The 15,462-nt window shown below is 38.7% G+C and overlaps 1 protein-coding gene across 1 annotated transcript; it reads left to right on the top strand.

Annotated features, from left to right (window-relative positions):
* Positions 9,988-11,972, top strand: LOC109708665 (probable galacturonosyltransferase-like 4). Its single transcript, XM_020230482.1, has one exon. The coding sequence runs from the start codon at positions 10,091-10,093 to the stop codon at positions 11,174-11,176; it is 1,086 nt and encodes a 361-aa protein (XP_020086071.1). The 5' UTR covers positions 9,988-10,090; the 3' UTR covers positions 11,177-11,972.

Consider the following 15,462-nt stretch of genomic DNA (forward strand, 5'->3'; position numbering starts at 1 on the left):
AATGAAATCTGCTAACATAGTAATGAAATCTACCATCATGCTAGTATGCCTCAACAACATGATATGAATGAAGTATATACTATGCTCATGATGCATGCCATTCATATACTTGTCACCCAATCATTTTGGTTAACCCTAAAGTTAAGCCTCAACTCACAACCAAATCCCATAGGTGAGGAGACTCTGCGCTACGCTCACCCGAGACCGTCTGCTGGGTAGGTACGTTAACCCATCGTGTGACAACTCCGGAGCTCACTGCTTGGGTGGAGCAACCACCGCCAATCTAGGACAGACTAAGTGAGTATGATTCAATCCTCTCAAATCAAGGATACGCTACCAACTAGGGATAACAATACACTTGGGAATCCACCTATCCCAATAGTCATGTCATAAGTGTCACTACTACACTAGTTTCACATGCCACTCTTTTATGTCATTACATTATTCAAGTTCATCACTTGTTCTTGGCATTATAGGATTCCATATCAAAACCCAATCCTCATGCATCCACTAGATCATGTGTTCAACTCACAATTCTATTTTTACCATGGAAGCATGCAAGGAATTGAAATACATTTAGCCACATATCCTATAATGCATGATATCAACATATGAACATATATGCTCAACAATAATAACTTAGACATATAAGGAAATCCGATTGCTTCGCATAGCATCCCCCATCTCTTGGTGATGCCGTGATGCGAGAATTCAAGCCTTGCGATTTATAGACGACGATTCGGCTCGACCCAACGCAAACGAACCGAAAAGTGTACTTTTCTTCAACGACTTGCCGCACGTCCGTAGGAACTTCCATTCGAGTTGCCCACCATGTCGGTTTTACATTCAATTAGGTTTATATAGGCTAAATTTAGATCAAACCCTATTATGATCAAAAGCCCTCATATGAAACCCTGAAAACCGATTATTGCAAGAATATACACTACACCTTATGATTCATGCAATAATCTAGTGTAGCAACACCTAGGGTTCCCATTCAACTCATTTATAAGGGATTATATCAAAACCCTAACTACATACCACTAAATCACATGAAGCTTACCTCCAACACAAGCTTCTCCTCAAGGCAAGGAGGAAGAAGATGATGGCTTGACCTCCAAGCAACTCCTCTCCCAGCTATCTCCACTACTTGGAGCAAACCCTAGGAGAGAGAGAGAGAAGCTTAGAGAGAGAGAGAGAGAGAAGTTTTCTCTTTGGTTGAGAGTTGTGAGGGAAATGAGAGAAATGGGTTGAGAACCCATCCTTATACACTCTCATTGCATAATTACACCTAGCTCCTCACACAATTCAAGTTTGGGACAACCCATCGTTTTCTCGCGTACAGGGTCTGGACCCTACAACCAGGGTTCGGACCCTGAGAGCACTTCCAGCGTGAAAAATTCTGAAATTTCTCCAACTTGCTCTCCATGGTCCTCTACACCCTTATAAGCCATTCCCATCATTTGGAATGCTCAACGGACCCTTCCGAAGCATCCAATACCACACTTTGGTCAATTTCGACCGAAGTTTGGTTTTACCACTACAAGAAAAAGATTCTTTAGTGGCATATTTTATTGTTGCTAAAAGCCCAAAATATGCCACTACAATATTTAGCAACATATAATGCTTTGTGTTGCCTATGTTCATATTGGTGATTCTTTTAGCAACATTTGTTTGAAATGTTGGTGATATGGATGAATTAGCAATATTACCCAATTGTTGGTGTAAAATTATATATAGAGACATTTGCTAAATGCCACTAAATGCTATAGGTTAAAAAGTCAATTGTATTCACCAAATGCCACTAAAAGATGGTATCGTTTAGAAAATTATATACTAATTGATGTTAACTAATCATCATATATACTATTTTCTAGTTATACAATTTATATTTAGATAATTTTTATTATAATACTATATTTCTTTCTCACAACAAAAGTTCACCATCCATATTAAGATAACACATAATTTTAAATAAATTAAGAAGTAATCAATCTTCTAATAAACAAAACAAAAGTAAGATTTTTTTAATACATTCAATATCCACAAGGTACCCAAAATACAAATTCTTAGATCCGTAAGCTATAATTTACAAATTAACTACCCTATTCTAGATGCAAAAGTGACGAGAATACATAACAAATTTAAATATGATTGTAAAAAATGAAAAATTAAGACACTCTGCTCCTCTTTGATTCCAAGAATTTTCGAACCATACATTGTCAAACTGCTACACCTCCCTTTAGTGCAAAAATTTTATTTACGCTAATCCTGCAAAAAAAGGAAAAAAAAAAGGAAAAAAATAACATATCATTCACTATAGTTAATAAATAGCAATAAAATGCTAAAAAGGAGAATTTTGCTATTTTCACCCTTACAAAAACACACCCTACCCAAACGTTCTTCAACACATAGGAATCCAATGGTTCACTAATTTTTCTACAATTTTGGAAGTAGTTTGATGTGCATAATTGGCAAATTAACTAATATGTCTCTGCACAAGAGCAAAAATTTTCATGGCTAGATCTTTAATAGAGAATGTGAAACTTTTTTATATGCATAACTCTTTAAACACCTCAACTAATATGTGCGAGTATGACAAATTAGCACAAAATATGAGTTCTTGCTGCTAATTTTTCATATCATTTTCTACTTTATAAACTACTGTCTATGAACACTTTTCCAGATATTTGATCAATAAGTTTTTTGGTAATTAAAGTTTCTTTACTACTTACACAACTAACAGCCATGGGATCTAAAAAATAAAAATATAGCTACTATTAGGCATTTCATCAAACACCTACTAGACAACTTTCACATACCAACCTTTACATAGCATAGCTATCATGTATTGTACAGTGTGGCATTTTCATCAGACATATTAGGTAAAGTTGTTTTACTTGCAGAGGTTGTCGGCGATGAGGGGCTTGTCGTCGTCGTTGGTGCCACATCTAGCAGGAGTGGGTGGCGTTCACCACTTCTAAGCTGCCATTGCCGAAACTTACCTTCCTGAACTCCGAGATTAGTGGGGACGACTCCTTGAAGTCCCCCGCAAAAACCCATGGGTTCGCACCTGATTGAGTTAGCGAACTCAAAATAGAGCCACTCGTATTAGGGGAAGTAGGGGACAGAGTCAATGTAGGAGCCGAGCTTGCGAACATAGATGGATCTAGCAGCGAGGTCGAAGGAGTAGTGAGACAACAATACAAGGAGTAGGGAGGGAATCAAGAATTTTGGAGGAGAGATGATGAAATAGGGAAAAGAGAGGAGCAGGGTTGTTTCAAAATTGAATGGGAAAATGAAACATGGGCGGGAAAAGGATAAATATAAGAGTATTGGGATAATTTCAATATTAAGTGACATTAAATATATATGCCACTAATAAGATATTATTAGCAACATTTGTTAAAAAATGCTGATAACTAAAGCAACATATAAATATATATGCCACTAATGCGGCAATTTTATCGATATAAGTATTAAAGTGCTGATAAATTATTCTCTTTAGCAACAATCAACTAAAAATGTTGCTAAATAGTAGTTATAGCATTATTTGGTTAATTGTTGCTAGTTTTATGTTGCTAATTTTCAAACTTGTTGTAGTGTACGCGTCGAGAATTCATTACCTTACATTCTCCCTTCCTAAAAGGAGTTTCGTTCTCAAAACTAACTCAACTCTAATTTAAACTCATACCTCCACTTAAATCTTCGAAAAGATGAGGATGATGTTCCTTCATCGCGTCCTCAAGTTCCCAAGTGGCTTCACGATCATCATGATTGCTCCGCTGAACTTTGACATACGGAGTCTCACGGTTCCGCAACTTCCGCACTTCCCAAGCGATGATAGATACCGGAAACTCCTCATATGTCATATCCTCTTGAAGTTCCGGTGGTTCATACAAGAGAGTATGCTCGGGGTCGTGAACATACTTGCGGAGATTAGACACGTGAAACACATTGTGAACTCCCGCAAGCTTAGCCGGTATGCTACCGCACCAATTCGTTCTAACACTTCATACGGTCCGATATATCGGGGACTCAGCTTTTTCCGAACACCAAACCGCTTCACACCCCTCATGGGTGACATCTTCAAAAAGACGCGGTCTCCTACCGCGAATTCAAGATCCCGTCGGCGCCTATTCGCATAACTCTTCTGTCTAGATTGCGTCGTCAACAACCTTTGGCGAGCAAGGCGGACTTTCTCCTCTGCCTCCCATAAAACATTGGGACCAAAAACCATTCGTTCGCCAACATCACTCCAATGTATAGGAGATCAGCACTTCCTCCTGTAGAGAGCCTCAAACAGTTCCATCTCTATACTCGCTTGGTAGCTATTGTTGTAGGCGAACTCGACCATCAGCAAGTGCTCATGCCAACCACCATTATAATCGATTACACACGCTCGTAGCATATCCTCCAAAACTTGAATCGTTCTCTCCGATTGATCGTCGCTTTGAGGATGAAACGCGGTGCTAAAATTGAGCCGTGTGCCAAGCGCTTCTTGTAGACTCTTCTAAAAGTGTGATGTAAACCGGGGGTCCCGATCCGACACAATCAATGTTGGTACCCCATGTAGCCTCACCACCTCATCGAGGTAAATCTGCACTAACTTATCACCTGACCAAGTGTTGTGGATAGGTAGAAAATGTGCCGACTTCGACAAGCGATCCACCACCATCCAAATAGCATCGTGGCCACCCGACGAATGGGATAAACCCACCACGAAATCCATCACTATATCCTCCCATTTACAAACGATAATAGGCAGACTCTGAAGTTTCCCCGTTGGAAATCGGTGCTCCACCTTGACTTGTTGACACACAACACATTGCGCCACATAGTGCCCGATATCTCTCTTCATCCCCAACCACCAATAGTGCATCTTTAAGTCTTTATACATTTTGGTGTCGTCCGGATGGACACTATAGGGAGACCAATGAGCTTCTTGCAAAATCAACTTTCGGATTTCTTCATCATTCAGCACACACTATCGGTTCCGATACAGGAGCGCGCCATTGATGCCTATATCGAAATCACCACTGCGCCCACTCTCGATGTCGCGTCATACCTTTTGGAGACTCGGGTCTGCAGATTGCAAACACTTAATCCTATCCAACAAGGTCGGTTGGACAACGAGAGCCGTAAGCATAGCCGGAACCTCCTGAGCTACGATCTCAAGATCAAACCGCCACATCTCTCTCCATAACGGCTTTTGATTCGTGACCAACATTGCAAGATTTTCTACTGATTTCCTACTAAGCGCATCAGCCACTACGTTGGCTTTCCCTGGGTGGTAGAGAATAGTAATATCATAATCCTTTAACAACTCTAACCATTGGCGTTGCCTCATATTTAGTTCCTTCTGAGTGAACAAGTATTTCAGGCTTTTGAGGTCCGCATATACCTCGCAACGCGCACCATGTAAGTAGTGTCTCTATAACTTCAGAGCGAAGATTACTGCAACTAACTCTAGGTCATGGATGGGATAGTTCTTCTCATAGCTTTTCAACTGGCGGGATGCATAAGCAATAACCTTCCTGCACTGCATCAGAACACACCCAAGACCTTGGTAGGATGCGTCGCTAAACACCACAAAGTCCTCTCCTTGAACTGGCAGGGCGAGCACCGGAGTCAAGGTCAATCTTTCCTTCAACTCTTTAAAACTCCGGTTGCACTCGTCACTCCATATGAACTTAGTGCTCTTCTGTGTAAGACGGGTAAGTGGGATAACAATCTTCGAGAAACCCTCCACAAACCGTCTGTAATATCCCGCTAAGCCAATAAAGCTGCGGACCTCCATTACTTTCGTCGGACGAGGCCAATCCTTGGTCGCCTCAACCTTCCTCGGGTCAATAGATACTCCACCCTCGAAAATCACATGTTCCAAGAAAGCAACTTCACGGAGCCAAAATTCGCACTTCTTTAACTTAGCATAAAGCTTCTCCTCCCGAAGGACTTGTAGCACAATCCTTAAATGCTTCGCGTGCTCTTCGTTGCTACAAGAGTAGACCAACATTGTCTATGAACACTACGACAAATCGATCCAAGAAAGCCTTGAAGACACGGTTCATCAAATCCATGAATGCTGCCGGGGCATTTGTGAGCCCAAACGGCATGACCGTGAATTCGTAGTGCCCATACCGCGTTTGAAATGCGGTCTTATGCACATCCTCCGACTTTATCTTCAACTCATGATAGCCAGACTGAAGATCTATCTTTGAATACACCTGAGACCTGTAACGACCCAGCCACTAGCAATAATAACTTGTTGGGCCCAACCACTGGCCCAGAATGCTTAATCCCAGTTATTATTACTAGTGTCTAAGTCTCTTATATACCCAATCACATCCCCATTCCTATCCGAAGTGGAATTATTGGAGTGTGACAGAAACTCCCCCTGTTAAGGCCCTGACATCCTCGTCAGTCCAATCACACACACAGCCCAAGATCAGAAGTACTTGGATCCTCTAGGAATCATATTCTGTGATTTTTGAAAATTATTATGTAGTTTATCAACTGGCCATGAAATAAATAGTGACAAACAAACAATTTTGTAAAAAGAAAGCTTATACCTTGTTTGGTATCATTGTCATTTTCTTATTCTTTTTAACAATAATTTTATATAATTTGATGTGTTGGAAAAAAGACCTTTTTTTTTATTGTTATAATTGGTTAGTTTACAATGCATCTGGCTAAGTGAAAAGTAATAATTTATTTAAAAAAAATTGAAGAAAAAAAAAAGTTGCTTCGAAGTTTTTATTTTTTGCTATCAAATAAAAATCTTGGATGAAAGGATTGCATGCAAGCAATTTATTGTCCGCTCCGTACATTTTTGGATATGCAAAAGTTTATTTAAAAAAACAAGAAATAAATATGATAATAAACGATGCCTTACCATTTCTTAATTCAAGATTGTTATTGCCGGATATAATCTAAAAGGCAACAAAATTTCAATTAATTTATTATTTAGCATTGTGGAATGAGCAAATGACTTCCGTAGTTCATAAAAAATTGTGTGTTAAAACATTTCGGTTTCTATATGTGTAAATAATTTTTGTAAACTACGAAATTCTAGGAACTTCAAACACTAGTCTTTGTTCAAGATTGTCCACCCTCTTTTACAGGGAATGATTTTGCATAAGAATTAGCTAGCTCCTTCTCAGCGGATATAATTAACAAGAAGGTAAAATGTATAAAACTACTTTAGAAATGACTATATCAAACCTTCAACATTTTGATTTTACTAAACCTCTCAAACTAGCTTTTTTTTTTTTTTTTTTTGAGAGAGATAGGTAGCACGCTACCCGCTTCGTTTATTTCATTTAGAAATAAACTTAGCTGAAAATGTGATTCGAACTCGGGTCTCGGGTACCAACCACCAAGCCCTTTGTCACTTGTTCTAGGGACGGTTGGTACCTTTCAAATTAGTTTGATTTGAGTCATCTGATAGTTCTGCAAAGTTATTGTATACGTAGGTACCTCCTCTCTCTCTCTCTCTCTCTCTCTCTCTCTCTCTCTCTCTCTACATTTGTGAACCATACATTTATCCGCTTTCCATTTTATTTAATAATTCAGTCTCTATTGCTCATTGGGTCTTGGTTTTACCTCTTTTAGAACTGTACTATGGTTCAATTCAAAATAGAACATGGATTAAAAATGGATGAAGACATGATATAGATATACAAATGCATAAACACATTGAGTGCAATTAAGTAATAGTTTCTCAGGCCGGGCATATAGATAAACTAAGGGTGCGTTTGGTTCGCGCTATCTTTTAAAGATTCCTATTAATCCAATAGGAATAAAAAAATATGACGGTGTTTGGCTAAACGCACTAAGTAATCTAGTCGGTAATATTGGATTCACTTGGGAATAAGATTCACCCCAAAGTACTAATCTCATTTCCTTGAGGGAGGATGGGTATCCTCACATTAATGGATTGGGATAATCATAATGTATCTAATATCTTTCTTTCTTCCTACCCGCCGGCTAATTGATATTATTTTTCTTTACACTATAACCTTATATCTCTCTCTAAACTTATTTTTCTCTCTAAAATTCAACTTTTTTTTTCTCTCTCTAAACTAAGCTCTCTCTCTCTCTCTCTTTCTAAAATTTCAACTCTCTCACTCCCTCTAATTTTGACTATATTTTTCTTTCTATTTTTTTAATTATGCTCTCTCTCTAACTTATACTCTCTCTCTCCCTTTTTTCTAAAAAGAGGTTGAAACTTTTGGTAACATTATCTAAAATTAATTAAATAAATAAATTGTATATTTTTTGTAATATTAAATAACATGGCTAATTATATTACCGTGCGAACCAAACACAGGAATTCCACATTCTTAGTAATAGGATGAATAGGAATAAGATTCTCGGATATCTTTTATTCCTAGTAATCTTTCATAATGCGAACCAAACGCACCCTAAAAGTGAAGATAGTGAAAAAAAAGTCATTAAGGGTCAATTTGAGTTTAAGGTATATTTTTTTAAATGCTTGCAAATTGGGGGTCAGAATTATGAAATCCTATATTTATTTTATGATCGAATACTGACTTAGCATGTAGAAATTAAAAAATTTCATGAAAAATTATAATCCCTTAAATGTGGGATATTTGAAACCAACCTTCTCCCTTGGCAATTTGTTCTGAAAGAAAAGTGATTTAAAAATACTAAAATTCCTTTTAGCAAATTTTATATCGTATTTCAAAATTTTAAATTGAGTACAAAGACAAATAAAGTTATTAATCCCCTAAATTTAAGAATTTTAAATAGATTTCATATATGTCAATAGTTATGATTTTTATATAGTTAATTTAGAGGAAAATAACATATAAAATTAGTCCTTACAAAAAAAGTATTGTGGTAATTTACTGATATAGTTGGGTAATTTTTGTGAACCTAATATATTAACAATATATTCCTGAGTATTCTAAGATATTTACCAAATAAAAATATTTCATAAAACAAAAATTCAATTATAAGAATAATTTTTTTTGAAAAGTTAATTGCGAATGAAAATTTTAAATTACGTGAACCAAACAAGTAAAATTAATAGTTGTTTTCAAATCAACCAAAGTTCAATGAAGCTCCAAATACATTTACCTACTAAATATATCATAATTATATTTTTGTAAGTTGCATTCACTATGGGCCTGTTTGTCTCTCTCTCTTTTTTTTTCTTAAATTTTTTTTTATAGGGTTCTCCAGATAAATTTAATAAGAGCTTCTTATAAAGGATATCATATGGAAGGGGCTTGGTGTTGTTCATTATAATTTCTTTTTAATCTCAACCATCAAACAATTAAAAATAGTAGTTGAATGAAAGGAGTCCAACTTTTTACAATATCTTCTACAAGGAAATCCTCTTGACATTTTTGTTTCGTTTCTCTCCTCCGTATAGTTTAGCACTTTGTCCTTGTAGGGATAGCCGCAACGAAAAATGTACACTTTTTACAATTTCTTCCACACAATTTCTGTTGGTTTTAATAGTTGTTGATTGGTTAATTTTGGTTGACGTACGCGGGGAAATTACAAGGATATAGCGACGGGTAAACCGCGTACTAGCACTATCGACAGGGAAATATATACGAATCCCATTATATTCCCCCTCTTCTATTTTTTCCTTTCATTCTTTCATTTGATATCTCTCTCTCCTCCCTCCGTCCAAATCAGTAAAATGGCATAGAATAGAATGGGAGAAATTACTTGTGATCACGTCTTCACCGTTCTCCTTAACTCTAACCAAAAACGCCACCAGTCAACGTGTCTTTCTATCTCAATCTACTTAATAAGAAACTAACAAGGCAATTCATTTGCACTAGATAGCTGTCCCTAATAATAGGCCTCTTCGCCACCATTGCGTAACTACTAACTAATAATAACAATAATAACAATGCTCACACCAATATATGATAATATTCCTCCGTCCTTCTCTCCCTCCCTCACAATTCTACCCACCTCCCAACTAAAGCTTGACCTTCCCTCTCCCGGCCCCATTCTTCTTCAGCATTAATGGCTTCCTCCTCTTTACATCTCCTACTCCCCCTCTCCCTCTGATACCTTCCCCTCCTCTTCGGACAGGACTAGGATGGCCCACCGTTGCCCTCGCCGTAATGGGGGCCGCCTGTCCTCGTCCTCGTTATCCATCCCATTTTACTCTTTACTTGTCCTTCTCGCGGGCACCGTTAGTCGTGAAGTGCTCGCCACCAACAGCATTCGTGTGGACATCATCCGTCAGCCTTCCCTCTCCTTCCCGGCCTTTCGTGAGGCCCCTGCCTTCCGCAACGGCGAAGAATGCTCCTTGTCGTCCCGTGTGGACATTGCTATGACCCTCGATGCCAACTACCTCCGCGGCACCATGGCTGCCGTCCTCTCCATCCTCCAGCACACCTCCTGTCCGGAGAGTGTGACCTTTCACTTCCTTGTCTCCTCTCCGTCGTCTTCCAATCTCCTCGCATCCATTCGCACCACCTTTCCCTACCTTGACCTTCGTGTCTATCGATTTGACCCTTCCTGTGTTCGTGGCCGTATCTCTCGCTCCATCCGCCACGCTCTCGACCAGCCGCTCAACTATGCTCGTATCTACCTCGCGGACGTCCTCCCGGCCGACGTCACCCGCACCATCTACCTCGATTCCGACATTATTGTTGTCGACGACATTCGCCACCTTTGGCAGGTCGATCTTGAGGGCCGAGTTATCGCTGCTCCTGAATACTGCCATGCCAACTTCACCAAGTACTTCACGGATGCGTTCTGGTCGGACCCAACACTTGCTACCACATTCGAGGGGCAACGACCGTGCTATTTCAACACAGGAGTGATGGTGATTGATGTGGTGATGTGGAGGAAGCGAGGGTACACGAGGATGGTGGAGGACTGGATGGGGGTGCAGAAGCAAAAGAGGATATACCACCTTGGCTCGCTGCCGCCCTTCTTGTTGGTGCTTGCCGGCAACATAAAGGCGGTGGACCACCGTTGGAACCAACATGGCTTAGGTGGGGATAATATCGAGGGGAAGTGCAGGAGTCTCCACCCAGGGCCCATTAGCCTCCTCCACTGGAGTGGGAAGGGAAAGCCTTGGTTGAGGCTCGACTCGAGGAAACCTTGTTCCGTTGATCATCTCTGGGCTCCCTATGATCTTTATAGGTCTTCATCACCTACGTTAGAAGAATGAGTACTTACTTATAACTAACTCATTTTATCAAGAAAGAGAGAGGAAGCCCTAGGGATAGTGAAATTAATAGTCATAGGGAGATTAACAATTTGATCACTACAGTAAAATGAGAAAGAAATGAAGCACAAAAGTTTCATTGTCAAATCTTAGAAAAATGAAAAAGAGAACAATCGAAAGTCGAGATTAAGACGGGGGCGACCTAAAAGGAAAAATAAGTAGAGATATTGGAAGGCAAAAAAGAAACTAAAAAAAGAGGGAAAAATATTAGAAAAATAAAGAAAGAAAAGTTAGTTAGAGGAGAGAAGGAACTCATTTGATTTTACAAAGTCGGAAAATCAAGACTTGCGATAGTAAACAAGCTAGCGAAAATGGAAAGATTGTACAAAGAAAAGAAGAGGAGGTATCAGAGGGTGTGGAGAATAAAATGAAGAAGGGGCTATGATGTTCATAAAACTTAAAGCCAATTTTTTAAATAGTGACTAATCATTGGAATCCATAAAGGAAGAGATGCATGGGGATGTCTTGGTAGGACATGAAGATGAGAGAGGGAATATATTGATTCCTCTATTCTTTGTTTTTCATTCTTCTAATAATTAAATTTTTTTTTTTTCCCTTTCATTCATTATGTAGGCTTGGATGTTGATGCTTTGAACTTTCATTCATTATTTAGGCTTGGATGTTGATGCTTTTGTATCGTAAAGGCACCAACAGAAAAAGAAGAAAAACCAATATTAGTCAGGATTCAGATCAATGTAATGTTGATACTCAAGTGCAAAGAATTGGTGGATTATGATCATGAGCTATTGTTTGTTTAAACTTTTAACAAGGTGCAAAAGAAATTTATGAAGTTTTTAGTTTCCATTTGTAGTGGGGCATTTATTTATGTACCCTTGCAAGTCTATCAAGTCACGTGAATACTCCCGTAACAAAAATCTTTGATATTCCCATTTACAATACAATTTATTACAAAAAAATTGTAAGTATTAATTTCTAAAAACAATGATTTAAAACTTCTATTTAGCCCTTGGACCTCCTGGGCAGCCTAAAACTCTATGGGCCTTTCTTGGGTGCCCGTGTTTTGATTTTCATATATGAGGTTTAGTTCCATATTGAAAATTAAAGACATGTTGCTACTCTTTATATACTCTCTCACTCTCAACTTAGTTGCTTTGGAGAATATGAGAAAAAACCTCTCAACTTAACACACGCACGGCACAAGCATGGGTCGGGTCGAGCAGCGGCACATGCTGTCTTGGACTCGGTTCACTTAGTCATTGTATTTTATTTTTATTTTTTAGGATTTTTATTTTGGAGCTCAATGATTATCTTACCTTGGTAAGGGCCTTATCTGGATTTTGTCCAGATCCGGTCCAACCTCGCTAAGGGCCAACGGCTTATCCGAGATTGAGCCGTTGGACCCTTACTATTGGACCCTTATCGTTGGACCTTACCTATATACAGAGGATATGGTGCACTTGAGGTGCACCAGAAGCATCAACCCAGATCTTCATCTTCCTCCTCTCTTACACTGAGCATTCTATCTCTTTACATCTTGCTATTTTGCTGGATCCTTGAAAGCTACTTCGGTTTGTGTTGCGCCACCCTGAAGACGTGCCGATAGGGTGGACGGTGATTCTTGTATCGCTAGGAGTGATTTGCCGGAGCTTTGCACGTGGAGGGATAATCTCGCTTTTAGGACAGTGCTTTTTCACGGCTTGACTCACGTGCCTCATCTATTCTCTTCTTCATAATATTTACTTATTGATTCTTGTTTGCGGTTTTCAAAACTGAAGTTAAATTATTTTCGTTCAAAATTATTTAAAAGGAAATTTTACTAACAATTTAGAAAGATTTTTTCAACAAAAAATTCTCATATTAAATAGTTAGGGCAGCCATGAAGTTCAATTAGTGCTTTGGTTTTGAACTAAAAAAGAAGCTACATGCGAAAGGATATTTTTATATCAAACCTTTTGGTGCACTACAGTTAGAGGAGGCGAAAGTAGGTTGTCAAAAGGCAAAAAACAGGCCAATCCGAGCCTATAGCCATGTTAATTTAAGATGACTTGATTTAAAGCTGTAATTTTGTTTTCCGGTGTTGAGTTCAATTTTTTATTTAATTTGGGCCAAATTTTGCGCATTTCATATTTAGTTTGGATTTAATTAACTCTAACTTAAGTTCGGTCTAATCTAATATAATATATAAAACCAAAAAATTTAGAGTCCGTACGTAGCGGTATCGCCCGTCTAAAAACATGTAAATTTTGCCAAAATAACGATAAAGACAATTTTTTGTTGATTCCATGTTGTGAAATTATGCTCTTTTCAATTTAGTTTTCTTAGCATCCCTTCACGAAAGGATATATAAATTATTTAAAAATTACATAGTTATAATGTCACTCTCCGGACTTCAGCAAAACCCTCCGTCGACATGTACTGCCTTGATTCGCCGCATGTACAGGCCTTTTCTATACGCACGAAACGATAATCAACAAATACTACATTTGACTCATATACAATGCGCATATAAGGAAAACATCTGTAAAGGAGTATTATCAAACAATAAAGCATAATTATTCTATTACATTTCCAACCCCAAAATAAAGTTCAACAACTAGTCCAAAGGAGAACATTCCAAAAATATTACATCTATGTTTGCAGGGTCCCAATTCTAATTTGTATTAAAATGAGCAGGGAGCTATCGACTAGCGATGCCCTTGCCTGGGTATCCCACAGGAGAAGAAGACTCCGAAAAAAACAACGACACGGGCATGAGAACTATAAAAAATTATTTTCAGTGGATATAGTCGCTGAGAGGGGCGTTTTACGCCACTAGGTTTAATGTTGGGATGCCGTGTCAAGTAGGATTTTTTACCATAAATCCATCTCATCAGAAAAAACTAGCACAACCATAAAAAAAAGAAAAAATAAAGATGAACATACAGGTGAAATAAGATTCACTAACCAAGAAAAGAATTACATATGACTCATTATAGATATTTCTTACTTACATGCATTTCTATTGTAGTAATAGTTGTTGTTTATTATTACTTGCTATTAATACATTCCTTGGACCGAGTGACCGTATAACGTGACTTTCAGTGGTTGCAGCCATTGAAAATTTATTTAAAGTTCTCACCCTTTTGTTGTTTTTTTTTTTTTCAGATTCTATTAACGCCGGTGAGGAGAAGACCACGGCAAGGGTGTCTCGGAATAGTTAGATTGAGTAAGAGATTTAGAGTGTACCCTTGTATGAACATGAAAAGACTTGTATTATTTTGGAAAGATATTAAATATTGTCAACTTGAAGAATATGGTTGTAGTAGCTTTAAAAATTTAGAAGTAATCGCCTTGATGCTTTTTGTACCCTTATCATATATGGCATTGTACAAGTTGGTGCATGATACTGCTTCGTGTGGATAAGAAAAGTCTTGCTTGTAAGGGGGCTCTGTTCACTACAACAAAAATGCTTTTTAGTGGCGACTTTTTGGTGGCGACAAGTACTGTCGCCACCAATGTATTAAATATGACGGCGACATATAGGAGTCGCCACCGATACGAGATTATTGGCGGCGACATATAAAAGTCGCCACCGATACAGTATTATTGGCGGCGACATATAAGAGTCGCCACCGATATAGGATTATTGGCGGCGACATATATGAGTCGCCGCTGAAAAATGAGCATTAGTGGCGATATTTGTCGCCACGATATCTCCTTATTTACCGCGCCGCATGTTCCCTCTTTTTTTTTCAGCACTCACCTACCTCTATGCCTAAAAGACCAATTTACCCTCACTTACTCTATGGCGGCGACATGTAAGAGTCGCCGCCAATTCATAAAAATGGCGGCGACATATAGGAATCGCCACCGATACGGGTTTCGTTGGCGGCAACATATAGGGTCGCCACCGATATTGGATTATTGGCGGCGACATATACGAGTCGCCGCCGAAAAATGAGTATTAGTAGCAATATTTGTCGCCACAATATCTCCTTATTTACCGCGCCAAAGTTCCCTCCTTTTTTTTTCGGCAGAGACCTCCTCTATGCAAAAAGACCAATTTACCCTCACTTACTCTATATACATTGCATTAAATTGTAGGGCTTTATTGTCTTTTTATATTTAAAAATAGTAAAAAATTTTAACCTTACTTCTAAACCCATCTCAAACCATGGTCTCGATCACTTTCCTCTCTTTCTTAGCCTTTCCCTAGCTCTTCGTCCCCTCCGCCCCCTCCACCCGCGTTTCCAGCAAGCCTCGCGCCTCCGCCAAGCCCTGCGCCTCCA

The sequence above is a fragment of the Ananas comosus genome, linkage group 4 (assembly GCF_001540865.1).
Source record: "Ananas comosus cultivar F153 linkage group 4, ASM154086v1, whole genome shotgun sequence".
NCBI classification, from domain to species: Eukaryota; Viridiplantae; Streptophyta; class Magnoliopsida; order Poales; family Bromeliaceae; genus Ananas; species Ananas comosus.